This window comes from Brassica napus, chromosome A9 (genome assembly GCF_020379485.1).
Source record: "Brassica napus cultivar Da-Ae chromosome A9, Da-Ae, whole genome shotgun sequence".
In the NCBI taxonomy this organism is placed as follows: domain Eukaryota; kingdom Viridiplantae; phylum Streptophyta; class Magnoliopsida; order Brassicales; family Brassicaceae; genus Brassica; species Brassica napus.
The window spans coordinates 5,679,326-5,703,830 of record NC_063442.1 but is presented as its reverse complement, the minus strand read 5'-3'; the positions used below and the strand labels follow the sequence as shown (position 1 = coordinate 5,703,830).

Genomic DNA, 24,505 nt, shown 5'->3' with positions numbered 1-24,505 from the left:
TTAAAAGTTATTTTTGGTTTTTATCTTTTTCAGGCAAAATCCAAACCAAAATTCATCCCCTTCTTCGTTTCTTTCCATTTGCTTTGGCTGTCTTTTTTTTTCTTTCCCTGTGTTGTTTCTTTTTGTTTTCCAGAAGAAGTCAGAAAGAAAGAGAGATATGGATAGGTATCCTCTCTTGCTCCTCCATCGGGTCAAAGATTGCTTCCATTCGGCCATTTCTTCCCTCCTAGCCAACCTCTTCTCCGCTCTCTTCACCTTCGTCTTCGCTCTAGGTTCGTCTCCCTTTCCTTCCATCTTAACCAGAAAAAAAAACACAATGATATATAGATAGATAGGATGTGATGTTAGATGAGGAATAACAATTCATGATTGCTTTACTTTCCAGTGGGGACTTTGCTAGGAGCCTTTACAGGGGCTTTGATCGGACAAGAAACAGAGAGCGGTTTCATCAGAGGAGCCGCGGTTGGTGCTATTTCAGGTGCTGTCTTCTCCATCGATGTTCTTGAATCTTCTCTCCTCCTCTGGCAATCCGATCAGTCTGGAATTGCTTGCCTTCTCTACTTGGTAACCCTTCTTTTTTCCCCTAAACCTCCTACCTCCTTTTCCAATCAATCCCAATATTCTGGACTGCCTTTTTTTTTATTTGGTTCATTAGATTGATGTCATTGCTAGCCTTTTGAGCGGGAGGCTTGTTCGTGAGCGCATTGGTCCTGCAATGCTAAGTGCGGTCCAGAACCAGGTAATTTATTACCAACCAATGCAACGCAATGCATTTGTTTTATGGATCATCCCTAAATTTACTGTAAATTTAATATTTCTCATCATCCAATTTTTTAATAATTATACCAGATGGGAGCTGTGGAATCACGATTCCCCAACCAAACCGACATCTTCGACACTGCCATTTCAAATGGTCTCACTGGGGATTCTCTGGACAGGATCCCAAAGGTCCGAATCACAGACACCTCAGGGGAGATGGTCTCTTGCTCTGTCTGCCTTCAGGTTTGTCCTCACTTGCCTTTATGCCAACTTGTAGTCAATTTACAAGAATCTAGATGTTTCGATTAATGTGAAACAGAGAGAAATAGGTAACAAGTGGTTGGAAAGATAAATTAAATTATTGACTTTGTGGTGGATGATACAGGACTTTAAGGTGGGAGAGACTGTTAGAATATTGCCACAGTGCTATCATACGTTCCACCTACCATGCATCGACAAGTGGCTATGCAGGCATGCCTCTTGTCCCTTATGCAGAGGACATCTTTGAATTCAAAACCTCTGTTTCTCTTTCTCTTCTTTGTAAATGAGGGTATATAGAGGCTCACACACACACACACACTACTAGTGTTCCTTGATTACTTAGGTTACACGTTACAGATTATGATGCATTAATCATTGTCACTTGACTCAACTGATAACTTTGATTATTTTATGTCACCTCTTCTTGCCTTTGAGTTGATATTCCATTTACTGAAAGATTTGGGATTGGGTTTCCATATGCTAATCTTAAAAGAAGAAACCTTGATATAGATATGCATCCTTGGTTGACCTGTAGTCGCAAGCAATCTTCTACCATTAGAATTTTAGAAGGGAGACGATACATTTTACATTGACAAGTCCAATAAGGCAGTAGCTTCAGTTTGACATTATTATTGTGTAAAAATTCTTATAACAGAAGAGTGAACAAAAAAAAAAAGATTTATATTATAAAAGATCATGGAGGCCAGTTTGCTTACTGAGTTCATCCCCTGCCCCGTCATGTTCTTGCACTTATGAATGCACATCGCTCCCGCCAAATTCTTAACGATCTTCTTCTTCTTTTGCCGCCAACCAAAGATTTGTTTGTGTTGTCCTTATATTTTTCAAACTAAATAGTATTTTCTTATTTTCCAAATCATTTTCTTGTTGTTATTAGATTATATTTTCCGTGGAACGTAGCAGAGAGAATGGAATGGGTCGAAATGTGTCGAGTTGTCAGATACATGTGTCAAACTTTTTGCTGTTTTCTTTTGTTTGATGATGTTGTTTCGTAAGCGTCATAGGACAAGGACACGAATTGTCGTAAAACTGGAAGATTTTGTCGTAAGAGATTAACCATTTTTAGTGTGTTGACACCCGTTTGGCCGAATGAAGTGAAAATGACACGAATTGGTAGAGAGAGGGTATTATCGTAAAAATGAGGGTTTTGATTGATGTTTTGTAACATTGTAAGGACATTGTAAGGACGCATACACAACAACAACAACAACAACTCATTCTTCCCCCGGAGACACCGCCGGCCTCACCTTCTTTTTCTCTCATTTCCTCTCTCTTTGCTTCTCCATATTATTACACGATGGCTACGACGGAGTCTAGTGCCGCTAATTCGGCACCAGCCTTCTTCCCTCCTTGTGACAAGGACAAGAAGCCTGTCTGGAACAAGCCTTGTATGAGCTCATCCCCTCCTCTTATGGGAGCCGATTCATGGCCTGCTTTGTCTCCTCTATCTTCCCACAAGTCTCCCTCTTCCAAAGGTTTATCTGATGGATCATCGCCAATGCCGCAGGTAAAGTTCTCTTCTACCATCGTTTGATTGGTTATATATATTGATCAGATCATATTTCATCTTTATTTTCAACCTCATTGATTTGCATGTTACTTTGCATCGCCCTTGGAGATATATATATATATATTGTTTGGTTTTTTTTTTTTTTTTTTTAACTTTGGTTTTTCAACATGCATTGTGCATATATGTATATATAATGCAGGCAGCTGCTGCTACTTCATCTGATTACCATAGTGTTAATGGCCAAAGGAAACCTTTTAGACGAAATAACTCCACCTCATCCTCTAACCCCCACCCAAATGCTGATCAGAATCACACCCAAAGGAGTGGCGCAGCAACTACTCAGTCCCGTAATCCTCATCATAGGCATCATCGCAACGGCAGCAGCTCTTACCCTGGAAACAGGCAGCGCAACTTCGAGCATGGGCACTCTAATGGGAGAGGAGACATGCACTTGCAACCACAGAGGGGTGTTGGGACGATGAGACCGCAGATGCTGATGGGGCCACCATCTAGCGCACAATATATGGCAGCAGCGCCTCAAATAGGTTCATATGGTGGCCCCATGCTTTACCCTGCTGGTATATGCTCTTTCTTACTGATGCCATCCATCTCTATTATATGTATGTTCTATTTCCTAATGTTGTAGTGTATCTATCTATCTTCAGATTATGCGCTGCACGTCTTTATGCCGCATCCTCCTCCAGAGTCGATAGCTTTGGTTGGAAACTTCCCACCTCCTCCACCCATATATTTTCCCAGCTTTGATCCCATGCTGTCCAATAAAATATTGACACAAGTAGAGTATTATTTCAGGTAATTGTTTGGCTGTGTTCCCAGCTCTCTCTACTTCTTTCTGGTCCATCACCCAATAGATGATGCCTTTTGTTAGAAAATGTGGATAACAAACTTTTTATCCTTTTTGCAGTGCTGATAACTTAAGCAAAGATGAACACTTGAGGGGTCAGATGAATGATGACGGTTGGGTTCCTGTTAGAATAATAGCAGGGTTCAGAAGAGTAAGTAGCTCCCAGTTTCTCCTCATTCTGAAGCAAACATGCTCTATTGAGATTACAATGTTCTACTGCGTTTTATATAAAGGTGTTTTGTTTTGGTTGCATGCATGGGTGAATCTGACTGTAAAAAAAAAAGAGTAATTCTTTGTGTAACTTTTTTGCAGCTTACGGAACTGACAGACAACATTCAGACTATATTGGAGGCGCTCAGAAGTTCAGAAGTTGTGGAAATTAAGGTATTCTGATTAATAAGGATTTGCCATATAAGATTAGAAGTAGAAGTGAGAGTAGAATGTGGATGGGATTTGTAGGGTGAAGCATTAAGGAGGCGAGGAGATTGGGACAAGTATTTACTGCCTCATGGACCCTCAAGCTCTGGTCCTGCGGCCTCACTGGGGGGCTCAACTTGAGAGCATGACTCTATCAGAGAGGAGCAGAGAGGGAGAGTAATGAGACGCTTGAGTAAGAAAGATGTGTTTTGTTCCATTTGCAACTCTTTGTTAGACACCATGTTGTCTTTGTCTTTTTGGATTGACTCTACTTGAAACAGCATTAAAAAATATGTTATTCTCTGCTGGGTTCTTTAATATGTTTTGATTAACAGTTCATGTGAAAATTCCTCTCATTTATACAGACCATCATGTGTATGTTGTAATTTTAAGTAGTCCAGGATGAAATATAATGTGTCTAATCATAGATTAAAGTGGAGAAACAGAAGAAGCAAGAGGTAAAGAGATGTAAGACTAAGAGGAGAAAGAAGAGAGAAAGGTGAGACGCCATGAATAGACTGATGAGACAACCCATCAACCAGACAGGGTATAGCAGAAGCAGTACGTAACAGAGGACGACAAGACAAGAGCAGACCAGACTCACCCCTCTCTCCATAGCTTCTCCCATCATAAATGTTTGATCTTCTCTCTTTTACTTTGGACGTTTCCTTTTTTATAAACCTGAAAACATAGGTTGGAAAGAGAGATAGAAGAACATGCAAAAGAAGTTGGTTTGGTTTCCTCACTAAACGGGGCGATGCAACCCACGTTTTTTCCTCTGTTTCTGCTATTCTCATTAAGACTACTTGAGAAACAAGACCTGATTCTTGAGAATGTTTTTTTTTTAAGAAAGGACAGATAAAAAGTCATCTGGCTTTAACTCCAAACGTAGGTATCCAAATTGATTTAAGAGTTTGAAGCGGGCTAGTTATATATTTTAGAACCTCATTATTGTCACATTCCACAAAGCTAGTTACAAGTTGGGTATACAACGGTACATATTCATATCTGAAAAAAAAAAAAAACCAAACAAAACAAAAATCAGTGGAAAGAAGAAGAAGAAGAAAGTTCTCAGGATTTGGAGAATGCACGGAGCGTAGCATCCAACGCCTCCCGATCATAATCTCCCGTGAAAACGCAGTTTCCCAGCGGACCTTTCAGGAGAATCAGCCTCAGCAGTCCATCAGCCACTTTCTTGTCAACCTGCATCACCACCAAAACATAACATATTATTTCAATGGAGGAACTTTCTCTCTCAAAACATTATTTCATTTTCAGGCCACAATCACAAAACTCACAGCCATTATGGACTTGAACATGCTCACGGTCATGCTCTCCGGCGGCGTTGTAGGCAATTTCGCTCGTTTCAAGATGTTGTTCACTCTCTCCACGATTGAGTCATCTATCCAGCCAAGACGATGTGACATGTCCACTGCCATTACCTGAGAAATAAACAAACACAATGTGAACCATGTCGAGTTGGGGGAGAGGAAAGACAGAAAGATAGAGATACCGTGCCAGCTGCAACAGCTTCTCCGTGGAGCCACTCTCCATACCCGAAGCCAGTCTCTATAGCCTGCATAAAGAAACTGATATTGTCAGGGGTGGATCTTGACCTGATAAGAGGGGTTATATTCAAAAGCTACTTACATGGCCAAAGGTATGACCCAAATTAAGGGTAGCTCGCAAGCCGCTTTCTTTCTCATCCTGTGACACAACATCCGCCTTGTTCTCACATGATCGCTTTATAGCATAAGCTAATGCAGCCGGATCCCTAGAGATATCAAAATAAATGATCACACCAGCATTTAAACAGATGAATCTAATCTCTAACAGTTTAGTTTTGTTGAAATAATAAATCACCTAGCAAGGAGAGCCTCAATGTTCTTCTCCTGCCACTCAAAGAAGTCAGCATCCCTGATAAGTCCATACTTGATCACTTCAGCTAGACCCGAAGCCATCTCCCTGTCCGGCAGCGTGTTCAACGTGTCGGTGTCAACTAGCACACACTGCGGCTGGTAAAACGCGCCGATCAAATTCTTTCCAAGACGATGGTTTATGCCTGTTTTGCCACCAACAGAAGAATCAACCTGCAAAAGGGTAATTAATTTCTGAGATTTAGGAAAAGAGAAGTGAAAAAAAAAAACAATGGCAAGCACCTACCTGTGCCATGACAGTGGTGGGGATCTGGATGAAGTTAACACCACGGAGGTAAGAAGCAGCAGCGTAGCCACACATATCGCCAATAACACCACCACCAAGAGCAACAAAAGTAGATCGTCTATCAAGGCGAGACTCAATGGCCTTGTCGAAGACTTTCATTAGAGTATCCTAGAACAAAAAAAAAAGAATGTCTCTCAGTAAAAAAAATGTAGATCTCCAAAAAAAAGAAAGAAAGATAAACAAACCATGTCTTTGTATTTCTCTCCATCAGGGAGAATAACAGACTCCACAGTCACGTTTGGGTTCCCAATAGTCAAAGCATGCACAGTCTTGTCCAGGTACAGAGGAGCAACTCGTTCGTTAGTCACCACAAGCACTTTCTTCCCGTGAACATGCCTAATTCAATTCAATTCAACAATATGAACAAGACCATATTGGCTCACTATTCATTACTAATATTAAAAGAGGGGACCTTTGAAGGAGATGTGATTGATCGAGCAAGCCGGCGCCGATGTAGATGGGATAGCTCCGGCTACCCAAATCAACCTCGACTATAGTGGGAGGAGTGGCCATGGCGTTAGCAGGTTCGTTAACAAGCTGGCTGGGACCGGCTCGAACACGGGACCTGGAGATGGAGACAGTGGTGGAAGAAGATAAAGACGACGACTTTGGGAAGGAAATGGTTGGTGGGGGAATCAAGAAGCGGGCTTGAGCTTGAAGAGAGTGGAGAGACTTCGAGGAGGCGACGGATGATGAGATTGATAGCGAGACGGCGTTCGCAGCCATCGGATCGAATCGGAGAGAGAATTTAGAATTTGGGGTTGGTGAAGACAAAGACTGAGGAGGAACCTATAATACATCGTGGTTTGGTTTGGTGAAGAAAGCCTGCGTGGGTGGGGGTAGGTGGGATGAGTCTCCCACCACACAGCCTACGCTACACCTCTATTTACAACCGTCCGATCTACAAATTTGGCCAAGGTTAAATATTTGCTAGACGGACGGTTCGGATGAAGACACGTCACCTAAAGGAAAAGAACGGTGCCGTTTTAGTCGACCCGCGAAAACACCAGCGGGTGGGGTTTTAGTAGTGTACTGCGAAATTCAATTAAAAAAAAAACAATTCGAGTAAACACGATACACCGGGGGGATGATGCTACAGCTTCTCCGAGAAGGTTCTTCGAGACTCTAATCAAAGTTCCGTTCCGTAAAACCCTAGGCGATTGGGAGGTATGGGGAGAGGAAATCAGATGGTTGAGGAAGAAGAAGAAGAAGAATCGTATAACTTGAGGTCATCGCGGTCTAGTGCCAAGTCGAAATCGAGGTCCTCGGGTGGTGGTTGCAGAACGAATCCTAGAGCCTCCAAGAAAGCTCGACTCTCGAGTCACGTAGACAAGGCACCATTCCTCTCTCATTTGGCGTATTGTTATTAGGCTCTGAGTTTGGTTCCTGTTTGTTGCAGATCAGATTATCGTTCGAAGATTTCGACGAAGCTTTGAGCGGCTTCAAGGCATCATCATCATCTCCTAGTACGCCACGCACTGACTTTCAGTTTCTAAATGCTCTTTTTGTTTTAATGATTTTATATGGTCTCTCTTGGTTAGGCTATGAAAGGATCAAGAAGAAGGCTGGTTTGTGGGTTGACAAATACAAGCCTCGCACATTAGAAGAGCTTTCTGTTCACAACAAGAAGGCAATTTTTATTGTTCCCCCCTCTTTTTATTTTTTAGCTATAATACTATGCTAATTCCTGATATTATTCTTCAGGTTGAACAAGTTAAACTTTGGTTTGAGGAATATTTGGATTGCTCCAAGGTAAATCTTTTCAATTGCTTCTTTTTTTCTTTTTATGATTGTAGTATTCACTTTTTCTTTATCTGCAGGATGGTGGTGTTAGGAATAATGTTCTACTACTCACCGGTCAAGCTGGAGTCGGCAAATCCGCTACTGTTCATTTGGTTGCTTCTATCCTTGGCGTCACTGTGTATGAGTGGAACGCTCCTATTCCTACTCTCTGGCAAGAACATGTTCATAACTCAAGTTCTGGTACTCCTCTCTTTTTTTTTATTTTGTTTTGTTATGTACTCAGTCAGTTACAGATCCAATGATTTATCTTCCGTTTAATTCTCCTAGGACTGAAGTACTCTTCGAAGCTGGATGAGTTTGAAAACTTCGTTGACACTAGTAGAAAATACGGAGTGATTTCTGGGGGAACAAAACCGCAGCGCCTTGTTCTTTTGATTGATGACCTTCCTCTAGCCAATGGGAGGCATGCTTTTGAACGGCTGCAAAACTGCTTAACGCTCTTGGTGAAATCAACGCAGATTCCGACAGTGGTATTGATCACGGACTATGTTAAAGCAGACTCTTCTGACCAGACTGCTCGGACTATGGAGGACCTTCAGTCATCTCTTGAACGAGCAGGGGCTTTAAAGGTGGCTTTTAATCCCATTACGAAGAACTCAATTAAGAAGACACTTCAGAGGATAAGCAGAGAAGAGCATTGTAAGGTAACGACTGCGGAGGTTGATCAGATGGCGAGTGCCAGTGGAGGAGACATCAGACACGCTATTACGTCTTTGCAACTCTTCTCTGTTAAGCCACAACTCAATCATACAGTGCACAGTGGTTTGGATAGTGGAATATCTTCCTGTTTCGGTAGAGATGAGACACTTTCCTTGTTTCACGCCCTGGGAAAATTTCTCCACAACAAAAGAGAGACTCCTGATAATGTTATTATATCAGGTAGGAAGTTACGAGAATGCGCAATTTAGAGCTCGGGATAATTACCGTCTAAGCTAATGTTTGTGTGTCAGATTGCAGTGACTATCTTGTGCATAACGAGTTTGCAAGGTTACCACTGAAGATGGATGCGCCAGAGAAGGTTCTTAGCCAAGCTCATGGACAGGCAGGCCGGGTTGTCGATTTTCTTCATGAAAATGGTATTTATTTACTTAACATATGCATCATTTTCCTCCTTCATATAGAGACAAAAGAGAGCTTACATGGATGTGTACTTACTATGAACTCATTAACGTTTATGAAGTGTTAGATTTCGTGAGTGACGAAGCCATAGAAGATGCATGGTGCGTGTCTTCGTATTTAGCGGATGCTGATCTCCTTCTCGCAGCTTTAAGAGGAAAAATGAGTGTACATAACAACAAAACAGAGGACGTTCTACAATCTCTCGGTGCCTCAGTGGCTGTTCGCGGTGTGTTGTATGGAAACAAGCAGCCATGGTCATCCAGGTTTCTTATGACAAATTGATGCCAGTTGATTGTTTCATTTTTTTTTTTGTGTTAAATATTTATAATATCGATTGGTCTGTATCGTGGGTATGCAGATGGCACGTGATTCGCAAGCCAAAACTCTGGCAAGTGGAACAATCCTCAATACAAACCAAGGTCAATGTCTTTTTCCTTGTCTTTAGTGAAAAAATTCTAATTATACTATGTTCAAACTTTCTCTATAAGCTTACAAGTTTTATGTCTGAATGTAGAAGAATCTGAGAGAGCAGAGGAACATAGGATATGAGGGGTCAAGAATGGCAGATATGTCGGTGATGGCTACAGAGTACAGCCCTGCGCTGAAATGGCTAAGCTACAGGGCGTCTGCAGATGTGTTTTCAGAAATGGAGGAAGAGACGGATGAAGATAAGAGTGAAGTTTCTGAAGATGATGAAATACAAGACTGGTGACATTTGCCATATCAAGGAAATTGTTCTCTGCTTACTTCTAAATAGGAAATTGACAGCAACGTTTATCCTCGGTTTAACAGTTTAGTTTTGACAAACTAATTCGATTTGACTTAAGATCAGTAAGTCATCGCTTTATGCGCCTTGATGCTTAGTAAGAAGAAAGAATTTGCTCAATATACACAATGGAGATCAAACTGGGTTTAGTTCGTCTCTCTGTGTGCTTTGGTTCGTCCAAGTCTTTGCTTAGCTGGGTTTGAAAGTTCGGATCGCCTATTGTTTCGGGTTCAGATAATTATCATATAAGTTGTGTTTAGTTTAATATCTGCATCATGCTAGTAGTTTCTATATAATTTATGTCACAAACTGAAAACTTGGTATAATAATTTAACATGTTACCTAAAAAAACTATCGAAAAGCAAGAAATAGCTGCTGAATCACAAACATCAAAAAAAAAAGGTACATAAACCGAAGTGGAGATATATCAAGTTTCCTTTTGAGGGCCTTTCTTAGCTGCTTCAGCAGCTGCCTTTTCTGCTTCGATCTCGGCCACAATAGCATCAATTTCACCTTCTTCTAGCTGGCGAAGTCCACTTTCCTCCCGTGTCATCACAGCTACCTCAATGTTCTTTCCTCCGCTCTCAACAACCTGCAGATGATATCAGGTCAAACAATTCAGTGACATGAGTTAACAAAAACATCAACTATTTCTTATAAGCAGAGTGTAAGGAGAGGCAGAAGGACCTACCTCAAGCAGAGCATGGATAGCGAGTTTAACAGTCTCTTGGCCAGAGGTTTCTTTGAAGTTCTTCTCAAGAAATTCCCTAATAGAGTTGGAGTTTCTCCCGGTAGCATTAGCTTTCCAAGCAGAGAAAGTGCCAGATGGATCAGTCTGATAGAGCGAAGGGACACGAGAGTAAGGGTCAAAGCCAACGATAAGAGTAGAAAGACCAAAGGGTCTGACACCACCGCTTTACGTATACTTGGCCCGCAATGTAGCGGGTGATGTACTCGACAGTGACAGGGTCCTCAAGTGTAAGCCTGTGGCTTTGACACTCAATCCTCGCCTTGTTAATCAACACACGTGCATCTGCCTTGAGCCCAGCGCACGCCAAGGCTACGTGATTGTCAAGGTTTTTAGTTTTCACTGGAAAATCAAAGCGAGAAGCCGAAGAAAAAAAAAAAACTTAGAATGGGCCCAAAATGAGCTTCAACAGCCCAAATCTATAGGCCCATTTAAGAGTAGAATGATGAAGTTCCCGCGTGTTCCAAAACCGTTGTTGATGAAGATGAAATGACTCGATATGATTTTTATACACTGGTTTCACCTAGCTCCAGACCTGATTAGAGATCCTGACCCAGAAGTTATAAAGCTCAAATTTGACAACCATCAGAATCCAAAAAAGAAACATAAGCTCACGATAGATAAAGTCCATCTTGGGATCAAAAAGCCGAAGAAACCAAGATCCGAAAAGTCAACTGAAAACGTAAATAAATCAAATGCATTACAAACCACTATCAAAACACCTGGTCCACACATCACGCCACCGTCCGCCTAGAAAACCTATAAAAAAGAATGAGCCAAAGAAAGAGGAGCAAAACTATAATCTCATTACATATAATCTCTACTATCATCAAGCACCCTTTGCGTTCATCTTCAATATCATCAGTAAAACATTCACTTTCCATTGTTGATCATATATAGTTTAGCCTTTCTACTTTGATCTTACTTGTTAGTCAAGTTTCTATTTTTCTAAACTATTTCTTAGTGAATTTTAGGATTAATCAATGACAAGAAATGATTATTCGATATAAGAAAATAAGTTACAATGGGCGAAATCAAAATCCCAGAATAAACTTTCTTCTCCTTTGTTGTTTTGCAGGCTGCTTCTGCGAGAACTGGAGCAAGAAAGTACGAATCTCCATGGGAGCAAGCTCTACAACTAGTGCGGAGCTATCAAGTGGTCCACCCTTTTGCGGATGAGATGAAGATTGAGATTGTTCGGCTTCACCTTCCACTTTCCACTTCATCTTCTCCTTCATCTTAGCCTTCTCTTGAGTCGCTACCAAACTCATTTCTTTCACTCCTTTGATCTATTCACCCAAAAACAAATATATACATTTTTTACAATTATTGGATTCATATAGCTAGATGAGAAAATGTTTTTCTTACTGTTTTCCCAGGAAACAACTTCTTCAGCTCAACTTTAGCGACTTTCGAGTACTCACTCTCTTCTCCAGCCTGAAAGTAAAGTAAACACCAGTTTGATCACTCGAAGAGTCACTGATCATCATCATATTAAAACCAAAAAAAGGTCTAAAACTGTACCTCGTAGAGATGAGCGAGGCGGAGAAGAACGTTGCCGAGATCCAGCTCCTCAAGAGTGATGAGCGCAACGTTTGGAGGGAAGGCATAGTGAGGATCCATTGCATTGCCTTTCACAGAATTGGAGCCTTTCCATTTCTCCTTGTTTTCGTGTGTGAACGCCATTAGAAGCGGAGTGTATATTTCTTGGCCTGTCCCTCGTCTCCACCTCGCTCCTTCTCCTCCTACCGTATTAATGCTTACATAGTAATTCCCACGTACCTGCATGCATTTTTTTTTAAATAACTGCATGCATTTACACGAGAGCCTGCTTGTATGATGGATTCCTCTCAACAGATAACACAAATATATTCATACCGTTAATCCTGTGCATGTACCATTGATGCACACAGTTTCTTCAAGGCTCTCCTCCACTCCTCTCGAATCATCCATGCACGTACGCCTGTTTTCATAATTTCAGCCACGACAAACATTGTTTCTTGTTTTTTTTTTATAGTTTAAATTGAAGGCTGTAATATGATTTTGGAACCTGTGGAGCATCAATTCTAATTCACCGTCCTTGATACTACCACCCCCAGTAGCCCTATCAACCAACACCGACAACTCTACTTTCTTGTCTTTTGTGTACATTCCCAGATTCAGCTGAATATAACTCACACAACACAATCCTTCTTTTATCATTTATTCAACATTTGATCTACTCCAAAGTATTCACATCAATAGTTTACCGGATAGTAGTTTCCTGCTATTGGTTCGTTCACTTTGAGAGTCCAGTCTGTTCTGTTATCCCTCACCTGCAACATAGCGTACATTCAAAGTTCTTATACCATATATCAAATTATATTTACGCCACATAGACTGCATTATGAGGGAGGGATTATAGAAGTGTACCCGTTTCAGAAAGTCTCTTCCGTTAGAGTCAGTATAAAACGTTTTATCTGTACTCATATTTGCTACCATCCGTGTAATAACCTCTTTTCCTACGTAATCTTTACCAACAGGTAGTGGACCAATCTGCTCAATTAAAATGAGAGCCTCAAGAAAGGGGATCTTCCTTCTTTCCAAATAATATGATTTGGAGTTAAAAGGGTAACACTCACAGTGTACTCAAACTCTGCATGCTCTTTATCTTTGTACACTCTTATCACCTAGATCACACGAGTATGTATCAACTAACGATTCTCATATATTTAACTGACATCAATTGCCAATTGCAACTACCAGTGGATGGCATTAGAATTTTTAACAAAACAAAGAAGCTAATGTTGAACATCTAAAGCACATACCTGTGATACCCAAGGACTGAACTGCTGGTGCACCTCATCTACTAGAGGCCCTCTCACGATCTGCAACTCTGGCTACGCAATACCACCAATGTCAGTGAAAAGAACCAGTCATGGCCCTAACAAGTATTTGTATGGATACTTATTTGTATCTAGTTTTACTTTCAAGAGTAAAACCACTGTGTAAAAGAAGACTATTACCCAGTGTGTACAAGTACAAAGAAAAACCTAGAATTTGTTTTTTCTTATATTTTAGGATAGAAACTCAGCATCTCAATGCTCTTGGAGTATCCTAGTTAAGAGTCTACATGTATTTATAAGAGTACTGTTCATAGACTCACTTTCGACGAAACAGAATATGCCAAGGAAGCATTAGGTCGGAAAATATATGCACCGGAAACTTGGGAATTTTTTGAGTCCCCCACATTTGAAGCATACCAGAGATAGTTCTGATCCACCAGTATGTTAGCCTGAAACATATTTTTATTAGAAACAATTTGTGTTTGAATCATTTTTTTCACCATAGTTCCAAGATTTTTCAGTGTGCAAGAGAGTAAACGAGAAACATTACTCCTGTTCTGGAGTTGTGCATCTGTTTGAGAAGACCAGAGTCTGGAGAAAACACCAGCTTCAGATTTCCTGGACCAATTTCAGTTATACCCTTCATTGGACTAAACGTCCCTGGAGAGTGTTTGTTTTTGTCGCTTCCTAAAAGAGAAGTCATGAGTTAAAAGCACATCTTGTGTTGTAACTTTCAATAGAATATGTAAGGTTTACCTTTCCCGGGTTCTTTAGATATGAAGAATGTGTTCCAACCAAGTGGCGGCACTGTTGCTTTAAACACAAGCCAATACTTTGGAATCTGTTGTGAAGATACTCCCAAATACGCTTTCGAATAGTTACTTCTCAGGTTGCTCGTGACATTATCCATGGGAATGTACTGAGCATCAAGGGTTTTTCCTGATGAATCTTCCACGTTTAAACCTGCATCATTGACCTAGTAAAACAGAGAAATTGTAAGTGTCATTATTGACCTCAAAGAAGCAAGTAATCTAGATTTAAAAAAAGAGCATGAAATCTAACCGGTATCCTGATGACTTCTGTACGATTCCATGCAAGGGAGTTATAGGCCACCAGAATCTGAATTTAAGACACAAGCACTGAGTCAGTTGAAGAAGCCTAAGCTGAGACCTCAGAGTTATATATATCTTAATAATGACTATGGAATTACCAAGCTCTTCTGGCCTGAAATGGTTTCTTCCGTCACTGGGCAATAGCTCATATTCATCGACGAGCACTGCTCAGAGGGTAATAAAAACAACTCATTATTTATCCTACATTATCATGAAATGGATTTTTTTTAGAAAACCAAAATGAGTTTGAAGGATCTTTTTTAACCTGGGCTAATGATATGTCAGGCTTTGTACGTGCCTTGTTCATTAAGTGTGCCAGCGCAGAATTCACAACTGCTTCTGCCTAGATTCATACGATGAAATCAGTTAACCTTAGCAAAGAGTTTTGAATAGTAAGGTTTTGTTACCTCAGAAGCACCATGTGCTAGTCTTTTGGCATAATCATTTGTCACATGCTGCTTGGCAGTTCCAGTGACACCATCATGGTGCTGCGCTATTGCTAAAGCATCCCCAAGTCTGAAAGTGTTTGGACCTCCAGATTTCTTTCCCACCAGAAACTCAAGTTGCCTTGCAGCCTGTTTTGGATAAAGAAAAAATAAAATAAAACACATTCTCTATGTTGGTGTCTGAATTTGACAGAGAAAAACCAGAGAGACTATTGGATACCAAGTAGTATCCGCTAAGAGAGCGAACATATCGTTTAAAAGCAGGGCGGCTGGTGAAGTAGCCAGTCCAGTAGGCGCTATCCCGATCTGCATATCTACAATGAATACGTGGGTTTAGAAAGTAAATCTCAACAAGGTTGACAGAGGAATGTTGTGAATTTTTAAACCGCTCACGGGAAAAAGTCATGAGTCTTGAGAGGCCAAGTGATGTTCTTGGCAGCATTCTTGGCATCAACATAGAGAGATGGTGTGGAGTACACGGCGTTCACACGGCCATCCTGTGAAAAAGTTGAATGTGAGGAATGGGAGGGAGAGAAGAAGTGAGATTAAGAAAAGGAAGGAACCTTGTTAACATAATGAATCAATCTGTCCATCTGTCTGAACCAAGACTCGGCGAACTGGTACTGAAAATCATCACCCATTGTCCACATCACATGGTTCCCTCGAGTCACATTGGCCTGTCCATATATATATATATATATATATATATATATATATTCCCATCAAATAGTCACAATATATTTTTATTTTTTTGAATTAACAAACAGCGTGGTGGTCCGAACTGCGCATTCACCATATTGAGGTTATCCCTCAAGTGCCACTAGCCCGTGGCCCGTTGGTCGAAAAATTCGTTATTAGGGATCAAAATTAAACTTACATAAAAGAGGGAAGCATTGACGAAATTATCAACAGCATCCTTGATGTTGAAGGCATCCAAAAGAGGGTCATCCTGGAGAGGAGCGTAATCATCGGTGATCTCATAGTGAAACCCACTGGGTGGACTATAGTGAACTGGAAAAGTATTGGTGAATATCTGAGAAGACGATGCGAAAGTTTCGGATCCTCTCCAGACGAATTCTAGGGATTTCTCGTCCTTGCGCTTCTCCCTGTCCTGGTAATCGATTCTAGCGAAATGGAGAGAATCAAACCCTAGCTCTGCTCCCATGAGGTAAGCTTGTACGGAGGAATGACCGAAAGGATCTATTTGCCAAGCAGCACGAGGCGTTATATTGAACGTCTGCATTATAAACCGATGCCCTAACGTCATCTGGTCTATCATGTCTATGTAATGGCACGTTGCTTCGTCGTTCATACTCCATCCTCCGTTTCTGCACCCCCACCCCACACAATGATCATTCTGTGAAATCAAAATTGATCAATCGTAACATTAACACTTACACAAACTCAAGTTGTCCGGAGTTCACAAGCTTCTTCACTTGTTCGTGTGTCTCGGGGTTTTGTTCTCCCCACCAACGCGTAAAGAATGCCTTTTCATATATAACATATAGTATTATATATTGTATAGTATATAGTATATGATCAAAAACATTAATTGGTGGTTAACTAATTAAAGAGCAATGGCATGTTTTCACCATTTCCGCAAACACAAACTTTCGATTGGGATCGCGACGCAGCGAGTCCATCACCGAGTCCATCACGTTTCTCACGCATGCTTTCTGATGAAAATTAAGATCAATATTGAGTATACATATAGACAGTCTCTAACTACGACTAGGTGTGTGACATAAGGTTCTTCTCTAATATATATACCTGGATACTGTTGTTTGATCCGATGAAGTACTGATCAACGGTTTTCAACCACCCGACATCGTCATGAGAATGCGGGACAAGATGGACGTTGAGTTTGTCAGGCACGACTCTAGCTTCGGTGCCGTACTTAACGTAAACGCCATTAACGCTTTTAAAAGAAAGACAGGTGGTAACAGAAACAATAACACAGATCAACAAAGACAAACCGGGTATCACCATCGACCTTCAGATGTTTCCTTGTTTCTCTCTTTCTTACAGACTTGTGTTATATATAAGAAATGGAGAGAAAAAGGAGGGTCGTAAAGACCAATTTCTATCGTTGGTTTTGCTCAGATCCAGACCACTCTCATCACTAACTGTCTCTATGATAATTTAATTGTGACTAGATTATCATTTCACCACAAAAATACTGTAATATTCCTTAATTAGTTTCTATAATAAGTTAATAATCCTACATGAAACCTTTTTTTAATAATTATTTTACATTATCACACAAAATAGACTTTTCACACCCTGATTTGTATAAATAAAATTGATGTTTTTGTAGCTTACTATTTATTAATATTAAAAAAATTAGATGCAGATTTTTAGATATAAATCAATTATTTATTGATGTCTAAATATATTAATATAATGTAAACATGTTAAATGCAACCTATACATTTTAAGTAAAAAAATTCTTCTTAAAATTATAACCTTTGTTGATATTTTTAATGCTTGTGAAATGTGTGTTGTGAAATGTTTATGATATTAATTTCAATCTTTTTAAAATTGTTTTTATGCAAAATCTCTGAACCTGAGCTTCTGAAATGGATCACAAGACTTATGTAATCCGCCCATCTTCTTCTTTTCAACTGCTGCTGTGTTTCAAGGTTTAGAGCGAGGTATTGAACATGCAAACATATTCCAAACATGATATGAATAGAAATTAAAAGAGTAATTTTGGTGGTAATGATGCTCTCTTTAGATTGTTGATGGAAAATTCTCAAATGCAGAAGAAAGATGAAGAATTGACAATGGCATCAGCTCCTTTATCTACATAATATTTAATAATAATAATAAACCCTCTCACAATCTTGCTTAGTAGACTTCCACATTCCACTGCTCACTCTTCTTCAACTGCTTCTTGTACTCGAACCAATCGATACCTGTTCAAAGCCCCCCCCAGTTAATTAATGACCATTTGCAACAGAGATTTGCAAAAAATGAAATGTGCCTTTACTTACCATCTTTAGCAGCAAGTGAGACCATGATCTCATCGATACCCTTCTCCATACCCTTGAGACCACACATGTAAACAAAGGTGTTGTCTTTCTTCAGCAACTCCCACAGCTCTTCTGCATACTCAGCCATTCTTGTCTGTATGTACATTTTCTCTCCCTTGTCGTTAGTCTGCTCCCTGCTCACCGCAAAGTCCAGCCTGAAGTTTTCAGGGTTCTTCTCCTTCATCTTCTCAAACTCCTGTCAATTATTTATCCACACAAAGTCAAACCAGCTTTTCCTACAAGACAAGGTTAAGTTTACTGAGACTAGGATTTACCTCCTTGTAGAGCAGTGAGCTGCTTGTGGGTACACCCAAGAAGAGCCATGCCAAACCGTTGAACTACATATATATAGAGCCAGACAATGTCAAATGGTGAGTGAGTTAGACTATCATTAGTGTGTGAGTTTGATGTTGGTTTCACCTTGTAGTCCTCATGCTCCTCAAAGAACATTTTCCACAAAAATGATCTGAATGGAGCTATTCCAGTTCCTGTTCCAAGCTAAGCAAACCGAAAACAAACAAATAAGTGTTGATTATATTTACTTGAGGCCATTTATATTAGTATGACATACCATGATGATGGTGGCATTAGGATCTTTAGGCATAAGCATTTCTTTTCCAACTGGTCCAGTGATCTTTGCCTCATCACCAGGCTTCAAGTCACCTGTAATAATAAACACCACAAACAAACAGTAAGAAGAGTTTGAAACCGTAATAAAATTAAACCCATTAATTGTAATTCTTGGTCTTACACAAGAAGTTGGAGCAGACTCCCTTAACAACCTCTCCGCTTTCGTTAGTGTAAACTAACCTCTTGACACAGAGAGAAACCTGCATAAGAAAGACCATTGCAGATCATAAGAGAGAGAAGATCAAGTCTTCATTGTTTACTAGTCAGAGGAGGGGAAAGCTCTCACGGTTTTGGAGTCTCCAAAGTCACCAATGGCACTGCTGGCGATAGAGTATAACCTCAGCTTGTGAGGCTTCCCGTTCTTGTCAATTCCTTCTGGAATTATTCCTATCGACTGCCCTTCTCTGTACGGAACCTCACCTATTCCATTCATCATATATTTTTAATCCAAAATCCATACGTTAATTCGTACACCATGCAATGCAATACACTTGAGAAAAATAAAATAAAATAAAATAAACTTCCCAACAATCAAGAATAGGTGGTGGTACCTTCGGTGGTGAAGACGATGTGCCAGGTCTCACCGGGAGCGTCATCGCCAGTGATCCTGGTGTTCAAGAGGCATCGACCAGTGTAAGGTTCCTTTGGTTTGAATTTGTTGACAACTATTCCTTCTTCTTGTTTCTTTGACTCCTTGGCTACTTTCACTGGCGCCTCTGTTGATACCTGAGCCTTCACTCTTCCCCCATATACACACGCCTCTCTGTAGCACAGTGTGCTCTGTACATATGCATGCCACAAAAAAAATTTAAGCCCCTTTTTGGTCAGAGATATCAAGCTATGACTAAGAAGATGATTAAGAAACGATACCTTGTTGTTGAGGAAAATCCTTTGAGGGGAGACGAAGGAAGTTTTGGAGGGAAGAGAAGAAGACTTGGATGAAGGATAAGAGACTGCAGCACCTATAGCAGCAGCAGCCATGTTTGATCAACTATGCAAGGAAGATGGGCCTCTCTGTCTTTCTTCTTACAAAACAGAAAATAAAAGATCAGAGAAAAAATGTTAAAGAGGAAGCTATATGATATGATCAGGTTTGTGATTGGATGTTTGTAGATTGTGTGAATGAAAATGCAAGGCCAAGTGTAAGTGGATAAGTTATTACAGCTTCTCATTTGTCTCTCTGTTCAACATTGTCCTAACACTATCCACCCAAATAAAAATATGTTCACACAACACAATCTACTGCTTACTGGGCTACATAGTGGGCTTAATTAATTAACAATAGGCGTCCTGGACAAGAAACTAATTGATTGGATCGGAAGCGAGAATGGCAGAGGAAGTGAGTCAAATCAATTCATATCCTAACTCGAGGATCATGGAAAACAACAGAAATAGGCTGTTTCTTGTGCTGGTGCTCTCTCTCTCACAGGCACACATATTATAATAATAATAACAGAAGAATTGGAAAAAGGGAACAAAACATACGAGATGTTCAAATTACAGCTGGGATCTATCTTTCTTCGGTGCCCTGGTCGAGTCAGGGAATGGGCATGTACCTATCCCATATCCTCTTTAACCTGGTGACCAAAACCACTCACACTGTTTCTTTGGTTTGGCTGCTTCACACAACCAAACTATTACAACCCCCAAAACCCCACTTATCTTACAAGCAAATTACATATATATAATCACATTGCCCTGTCTCCACTTATTGTCCTCTTCTAGTATATACACCATTTAAAACTACCGAGGAATCCTGTGGCCTGCAGTGCTTGCAACTCTCGGGGAACTTATGCTCGCTGTTCTTAGAAGTCTCCTGAACTCATGCAGGCTTATCTTCCCGTCTCTGTCTATGTCTGCTTCATCCAGAAGTGGGTCTATTGACCCTCTTAACCCCGTGTGCTGTTCAATTCACCAAAACATATAGAGGCTTCATTCCTCAACAAAGAGAGTACAAGAGGTATTATAGATTAAAAAAGAGCTATACCATTCGAAGCTCCTCAGGGGTTATGTACCCGTCTTTGTCAATGTCGAATTTCTCAAAAGCTGCTCTTGATCTTAGCTGCCATTTCTCTGAGTCATGTTCTTCCAGTTGATGAACATGTAGAGCTGCTGCTACAAACTCTGTGAAGTCCACTAACCCATCAGTGTTGCTATCAATCTGTCTCCACCAAAGATCACAACAAACGTTTCAGAATTTATATGGAAACGGCATTTCTCTTTGATAATAATCGCGAGATGCTACTGCAATGGCGAAGAAAAACTGTAATTACCGCTTCAAGTATCTCGGCAACTCGTGATTCCTTCAGTTTCCAAGGAAGATCTTTGGCAAGTGCCTGTATGTACATTAAAGAAAATATGAATCTAATATAAGTAGACGTGATTAATATTGCACTTGAAGCAAATTTGTTCACTTACCTGTCTCATCTCCTCAAGACTAATGACGCCGTTTTTATCCACATCAATTGCATCAAACTGATCTCTGAGGTCTGAAATCTCTGCCTCGTCAAGTGTGCTAGCAAGCGCCTGCCAAAAAGGGGACACAGAGCATAAGAGACAAGTCCTTTATCTCTCTCGTTCTTTTAGTTCTCGTAGTTCAAGCTTACCCGTAAAGCAAACTGCTTCAGACGGCTGTATCTAACAAACTGACGTAAGTTATTCAGAACAGAAATGTCGACAGGGATGTCAGTGGCGTTCCCTCCTTCTCTAACCCACGCATGTGCTGCAAAGAGGCAAAAGAGTCAAAAGTCTAAGATTCCATTGCAGATGATGAAATCACCAAACTACTAAGGACAACACATACACAGGGCTTGTGCAGCAGTTAGCCGTGCTCGTGGGTCTTTAACAAGCAACTTTTTAATAAAATCTTTGGCACTGTCACTTATGGTTGACCATGGTTTGCGACGGAAGTCAGGTTTGTTCCTTAAGACCTATAGACATACATACAGTAAGAAGTCAGACAGCAAATAAGAAAGATAGAAAATCAAATGAAAGGGTTTTGGCAACTACACACCTCCTTAAATATACCGTCCTCAGTCCTATCCCAGAAAGGGCGTCTTCCACAGAGTAAAATATAGGTAATGACACCAATGCTCCAGACATCAGACTCAGGGCCTGATCTGCGCTTAAGTACTTCGGGAGCAACATAATAGGCGCTACCAACAATGTCATGGAACTTTTTCCCTGAAAACATTTGAGTTTTTTTTTTAATCATATAAATTAACATAATTAGCCTCTCTACCACTTAGTTGGTGTTGGTTTTGATAGCTTCCTACAAACCTGGTTTAATAAAATCGGATAAACCAAAATCTGTAGCCTTTAGAGGCGAATCCAGTTTAGCTGATTTGAACAAAAAATTCTGCAAGAAAGAGGAAATAGGAGGATATTAAAAACAAAAATGCCAAGGAAAAGAGAAATAATAATAATAATAATAATACCTCAGGTTTCATATCTCTATGAACAAGACCGTGAAGATGACACTCTCCAGCGACTTTGAGCATCTGCCTGACGACAACGGCTGCATCCTTCTCAGAGTAACGACTATCTTTCCTGAAATAAAAAGCGTCAAATAGAGAGAGAAGGTGTAAGAACTAAGAAGTATATCAGACAAGACAATAGTGGGATCAGTTAGAGATTAGAGAGAGATGGTAACAAACTTGGATAATATACGGTCCAGCAATTCACCTCCCTCGCACAACCTAAAAGTAAAGGCAAAGAGTCAAATGTGAAATGCCGCGGAGAGACATGATCATGTAAAAGAGAGACTAGACTCACTCCATGACAATGTAGACGTAGTCATCATCATCAAAGGCATTGTAAAACTGGACAACGTTCTCGTGGCCAGAGAGAGCTTTAAGAATCTGAACCTCTCGCTTCACGTCCTCCACCGCAACAGGAAGAACCATCTGTCACCCAAAACACCCAAAGGCACAGTAACTAACTGTAGGAGGACTCGGGATTTTTTTTTTTTTTAATAATTATGATAATACGAGAAACATTACAGCCGATTCGACAACCAACAATACTACCTGCCTTGGTAATTAAAATGGAGAATCAATACCATCGAACCTTGATGACCAGTGCTTTTTTAGAAAATTAAAATTATATTCTGAGGATCGAATCTAGCCGTGAATTGAGTTTGAATAGTAGTGTGTGTATATATATATATGATGATTGATTTATTTGAGATATTCACTAATTCCAAAAAAAAGGAATCCCATTTAAGAAAAAAAAAACAATACCTTGCTCTTATCGAGCCTTTTGACGGCCACACGATCGCCGTTAGATTTGTGGATGGCAACGTAAGTATACCCGAATTGACCATGACCCAGCAACTTCCCGATGCTATACTGCTCGTGGAAGTCTTTGGCGTATCCAAACTCGGTACGCTTTCCGCAAGGGACTGCCCCGGTTCTCCTCTTGGTGGTGGTAGAGGTCTTGTCGTTGTTGTTCTCCGGAGGAGGAGTAGTCTTATTATTAGACTTAGGGTTCTTCTTGTTGTTGTTGGTCTGACTACTACTTCTTCTGCTGCTGCTGCTGGTGGTACCAGTGACTCTAATGGCGGAGAAACACACACCCATGATGGTCGCTTAAGCTTTAAACTAAGAAAGAGATTCAAAGGGAGGAAGACGGTCGATGAAGGATTTGGAAATGGGGGTTGGGGATATTCATTTTAATAAACAAAAATGAAAAAGAGAGGAAAGGAGGGAGGAGGAGAAAGAGAGCGTTGAGTTGGTCAAACACAAGAGAGCGAGTAAGTGAATCACCAAACGAAATATCCTCTCCACTTTCCCCTCTCTTTACCTTTTCTTCCCTTTTTCCTTTTTCTTTTTTTTTACTTTTTATTCACACTAGTATCTGGGCTTTGTTACATTGCCAACTGCCATTTATATACATACTATCATCATATACAGTAATGTTTTTTTTAATTGATAGTACTAGATTTGATCCGCGTTTTGAAAGTGCGAGATTTGTTTCTTTTTAAAATTTTGGTCAAATTTTGTTAATTATAAGATTATGTATTTTTATATAAGATAATCTAATTTGTTTATAATTTTGTTGATTTTTTATGAATTTAAAATATGTATACTTCTATGTTGGACATGATTTAAAAATGTATTTATACTCATGTAAATTGTTTCATGAGTTTAAAAATTAGATGGAGTGAATTTTATAGTTTTTTATTGTTTATAATTATTGATCTAATTAGTAGATGTGAATATAGTAGGTTAATTTTCTATTTTCCAGCCGACATTAATTATAGGTTGATTTATTTGTTTTTCTTTTCTATAGTTATAAATGTTTTAAGAGGATCCCATATGTTTTTTCATTTTTTGTTTTCCTTGGCGTAGAATTATAATTACAGTATCAAACTATAGGCAAAAAAAAATTAGGAGGTATTTTATTTCAATAGTATAGATTCCAGCGAAACGGGGTGGTTTAAGATCGTTTTCGTATGGTGTGAAAGCCAAGACCCAGTAGAACAAGCTCCATGTGATTGAGGACCCCCGACAGCATCCGGAAACACTTCCAAAAATCACTTTTATTATTATTTGTCACCTACTCCTTATATGTATGCACACATTAATTACATCCTAACTAAATCTGTAGACCAGCTTAGCCTGGATTGGGTTCAACTCGCTCTCTGTAACAGCAAGCAATATGATCAATTAATTTTATAAACAATACTTACCTAAATCTTACATTTTCTGCTGATTTACCTTTTGGTCTAACCAAGTTGACTTGGTCTTTTCAACACAAGTTTTCCATTCAACACACAAAAAATGTCTATATCACAGTTTATGTTACTAAATATAATTCTTATTTAATGCGTTTACGTTTTGTGTTTTCAGTCTTCTTCTTTATCTGAGAGATTTACAGAAGTAAATTATATATTTTTTCTTGATCACTTTCACATGCCACGCCAACGCGCAACCGTATTCCAATAACATCTTCAATTGGTACTAGC

At 39.9% G+C, this 24,505-nt stretch overlaps 7 protein-coding genes and 1 pseudogene across 10 annotated transcripts; 3 read left to right on the top strand and 5 right to left on the bottom strand.

Annotated features, from left to right (window-relative positions):
• The first annotated feature begins 39 nt into the window (after positions 1 to 39).
• LOC106366332 (NEP1-interacting protein-like 1) lies at positions 40 to 1,454 on the top strand. Its single transcript, XM_013805926.3, has 5 exons — positions 40 to 272; positions 386 to 564; positions 656 to 739; positions 850 to 1,002; positions 1,145 to 1,454. Exons 1-5 carry the CDS (start codon positions 158 to 160, stop codon positions 1,265 to 1,267), a joined length of 654 nt encoding a protein of 217 aa, XP_013661380.1. The 5' UTR covers positions 40 to 157; the 3' UTR covers positions 1,268 to 1,454.
• Positions 1,455 to 2,108: 654 nt separating this feature from the next.
• On the top strand, positions 2,109 to 4,133 carry LOC106366335 (la-related protein 1B). Its single transcript, XM_013805932.3, has 6 exons — positions 2,109 to 2,545; positions 2,748 to 3,126; positions 3,214 to 3,361; positions 3,474 to 3,564; positions 3,726 to 3,797; positions 3,873 to 4,133. The coding sequence occupies exons 1-6, from the start codon at positions 2,336 to 2,338 to the stop codon at positions 3,969 to 3,971; spliced, it is 999 nt and encodes a 332-aa protein (XP_013661386.1). The 5' UTR covers positions 2,109 to 2,335; the 3' UTR covers positions 3,972 to 4,133.
• A 572-nt stretch (positions 4,134 to 4,705) lies between these two features.
• Positions 4,706 to 6,854, bottom strand: LOC106366334 (3-dehydroquinate synthase, chloroplastic). Its single transcript, XM_013805931.3, has 8 exons — positions 6,466 to 6,854; positions 6,239 to 6,389; positions 5,994 to 6,161; positions 5,694 to 5,920; positions 5,481 to 5,604; positions 5,344 to 5,406; positions 5,129 to 5,272; positions 4,706 to 5,033 (listed from the first exon to the last, which is right to left on the bottom strand). Exons 1-8 carry the CDS (start codon positions 6,777 to 6,779, stop codon positions 4,902 to 4,904), a joined length of 1,323 nt encoding a protein of 440 aa, XP_013661385.2. The 5' UTR covers positions 6,780 to 6,854; the 3' UTR covers positions 4,706 to 4,901.
• Positions 6,855 to 7,073: 219 nt separating this feature from the next.
• On the top strand, positions 7,074 to 9,890 carry LOC106366333 (cell cycle checkpoint protein RAD17-like). 4 transcript variants are annotated; one of them, XM_013805927.3, is made up of 10 exons: positions 7,074 to 7,387; positions 7,453 to 7,519; positions 7,595 to 7,683; positions 7,758 to 7,805; positions 7,874 to 8,036; positions 8,124 to 8,735; positions 8,807 to 8,932; positions 9,037 to 9,238; positions 9,334 to 9,394; positions 9,490 to 9,890. In XM_013805927.3, the coding sequence occupies exons 1-10, from the start codon at positions 7,223 to 7,225 to the stop codon at positions 9,685 to 9,687; spliced, it is 1,731 nt and encodes a 576-aa protein (XP_013661381.2). In that variant the 5' UTR covers positions 7,074 to 7,222; the 3' UTR covers positions 9,688 to 9,890. The 4 variants fall into 4 exon arrangements, with proteins under 4 accessions (XP_013661381.2, XP_022548083.2, XP_013661384.2 ...); XM_022692362.2 differs by having other exon boundaries at positions 7,084 to 7,378; XM_013805930.3 differs by having other exon boundaries at positions 7,084 to 7,387; positions 9,043 to 9,238.
• A 211-nt stretch (positions 9,891 to 10,101) lies between these two features.
• LOC106362749 lies at positions 10,102 to 11,373 on the bottom strand (annotated as a pseudogene).
• LOC106366336 (probable alpha-mannosidase At5g66150) lies at positions 11,314 to 17,295 on the bottom strand. The gene is made up of 23 exons (XM_013805933.3): positions 16,643 to 17,295; positions 16,465 to 16,548; positions 16,271 to 16,359; positions 15,750 to 16,200; positions 15,436 to 15,549; positions 15,266 to 15,369; positions 15,093 to 15,186; positions 14,834 to 15,001; positions 14,692 to 14,769; positions 14,525 to 14,590; positions 14,377 to 14,433; positions 14,071 to 14,290; positions 13,865 to 14,001; positions 13,635 to 13,763; positions 13,297 to 13,368; positions 13,111 to 13,158; positions 12,902 to 13,024; positions 12,739 to 12,804; positions 12,540 to 12,652; positions 12,368 to 12,452; positions 12,014 to 12,271; positions 11,858 to 11,926; positions 11,314 to 11,778 (listed from the first exon to the last, which is right to left on the bottom strand). The coding sequence occupies exons 1-23, from the start codon at positions 16,859 to 16,861 to the stop codon at positions 11,524 to 11,526; spliced, it is 3,099 nt and encodes a 1,032-aa protein (XP_013661387.2). The 5' UTR covers positions 16,862 to 17,295; the 3' UTR covers positions 11,314 to 11,523.
• A 249-nt stretch (positions 17,296 to 17,544) lies between these two features.
• On the bottom strand, positions 17,545 to 19,769 carry LOC106366338 (ferredoxin--NADP reductase, leaf isozyme 1, chloroplastic). The gene is made up of 9 exons (XM_013805935.3): positions 19,408 to 19,769; positions 19,089 to 19,317; positions 18,824 to 18,957; positions 18,659 to 18,737; positions 18,479 to 18,570; positions 18,328 to 18,405; positions 18,183 to 18,245; positions 17,869 to 18,103; positions 17,545 to 17,790 (listed from the first exon to the last, which is right to left on the bottom strand). Exons 1-9 carry the CDS (start codon positions 19,516 to 19,518, stop codon positions 17,723 to 17,725), a joined length of 1,089 nt encoding a protein of 362 aa, XP_013661389.1. The 5' UTR covers positions 19,519 to 19,769; the 3' UTR covers positions 17,545 to 17,722.
• A 229-nt stretch (positions 19,770 to 19,998) lies between these two features.
• On the bottom strand, positions 19,999 to 23,312 carry LOC106366339 (calcium-dependent protein kinase 28-like). The gene is made up of 12 exons (XM_013805936.3): positions 22,779 to 23,312; positions 22,312 to 22,442; positions 22,194 to 22,235; positions 21,975 to 22,086; positions 21,817 to 21,895; positions 21,551 to 21,720; positions 21,341 to 21,467; positions 21,144 to 21,259; positions 20,956 to 21,063; positions 20,811 to 20,873; positions 20,525 to 20,698; positions 19,999 to 20,439 (listed from the first exon to the last, which is right to left on the bottom strand). Exons 1-12 carry the CDS (start codon positions 23,115 to 23,117, stop codon positions 20,281 to 20,283), a joined length of 1,620 nt encoding a protein of 539 aa, XP_013661390.2. The 5' UTR covers positions 23,118 to 23,312; the 3' UTR covers positions 19,999 to 20,280.
• Positions 23,313 to 24,505: the final 1,193 nt, after the last annotated feature.

Coding starts and splice junctions, on each gene's coding strand:
- LOC106366335 (XM_013805932.3), top strand. CDS start 2,336: ATGGCTACGACGGAGTCTAGTGCCGCTAATTCGGCACCAGCCTTCTTC. Junction 2,546..2,747: donor GATCATCGCCAATGCCGCAG/GTAAAGTTCTCT, acceptor TATATAATGCAG/GCAGCTGCTGCTACTTCATC. Junction 3,362..3,473: donor CAAGTAGAGTATTATTTCAG/GTAATTGTTTGG, acceptor TCCTTTTTGCAG/TGCTGATAACTTAAGCAAAG.
- LOC106366336 (XM_013805933.3), bottom strand. CDS start 16,861: ATGGTGATACCCGGTTTGTCTTTGTTGATCTGTGTTATTGTTTCTGTT. Junction 15,370..15,435: donor TGATTCATTATGTTAACAAG/GTTCCTTCCTTT, acceptor ACTTTTTCACAG/GATGGCCGTGTGAACGCCGT. Junction 13,369..13,634: donor CATATTCTGTTTCGTCGAAA/GTGAGTCTATGA, acceptor GGTATTGCGTAG/CCAGAGTTGCAGATCGTGAG.
- LOC106366333 (XM_013805927.3), top strand. CDS start 7,223: ATGGGGAGAGGAAATCAGATGGTTGAGGAAGAAGAAGAAGAAGAATCG. Junction 7,520..7,594: donor GGCATCATCATCATCTCCTA/GTACGCCACGCA, acceptor TCTCTTGGTTAG/GCTATGAAAGGATCAAGAAG. Junction 8,736..8,806: donor TGATAATGTTATTATATCAG/GTAGGAAGTTAC, acceptor TTTGTGTGTCAG/ATTGCAGTGACTATCTTGTG.
- LOC106366334 (XM_013805931.3), bottom strand. CDS start 6,779: ATGGCTGCGAACGCCGTCTCGCTATCAATCTCATCATCCGTCGCCTCC. Junction 5,407..5,480: donor TGGGTCATACCTTTGGCCAT/GTAAGTAGCTTT, acceptor TTCTTTATGCAG/GCTATAGAGACTGGCTTCGG. Junction 5,273..5,343: donor AAGCTGTTGCAGCTGGCACG/GTATCTCTATCT, acceptor TTTATTTCTCAG/GTAATGGCAGTGGACATGTC.
- LOC106366338 (XM_013805935.3), bottom strand. CDS start 19,518: ATGGCTGCTGCTGCTATAGGTGCTGCAGTCTCTTATCCTTCATCCAAG. Junction 19,318..19,407: donor GGATTTTCCTCAACAACAAG/GTATCGTTTCTT, acceptor GCATATGTACAG/AGCACACTGTGCTACAGAGA. Junction 18,406..18,478: donor CTAATGCCACCATCATCATG/GTATGTCATACT, acceptor CGGTTTGCTTAG/CTTGGAACAGGAACTGGAAT.
- LOC106366339 (XM_013805936.3), bottom strand. CDS start 23,117: ATGGGTGTGTGTTTCTCCGCCATTAGAGTCACTGGTACCACCAGCAGC. Junction 21,468..21,550: donor AGGACGGTATATTTAAGGAG/GTGTGTAGTTGC, acceptor GTATGTCTATAG/GTCTTAAGGAACAAACCTGA. Junction 20,699..20,810: donor TTGCCGAGATACTTGAAGCG/GTAATTACAGTT, acceptor TGGTGGAGACAG/ATTGATAGCAACACTGATGG.
- LOC106366332 (XM_013805926.3), top strand. CDS start 158: ATGGATAGGTATCCTCTCTTGCTCCTCCATCGGGTCAAAGATTGCTTC. Junction 740..849: donor TAAGTGCGGTCCAGAACCAG/GTAATTTATTAC, acceptor TAATTATACCAG/ATGGGAGCTGTGGAATCACG. Junction 1,003..1,144: donor CTTGCTCTGTCTGCCTTCAG/GTTTGTCCTCAC, acceptor TGGATGATACAG/GACTTTAAGGTGGGAGAGAC.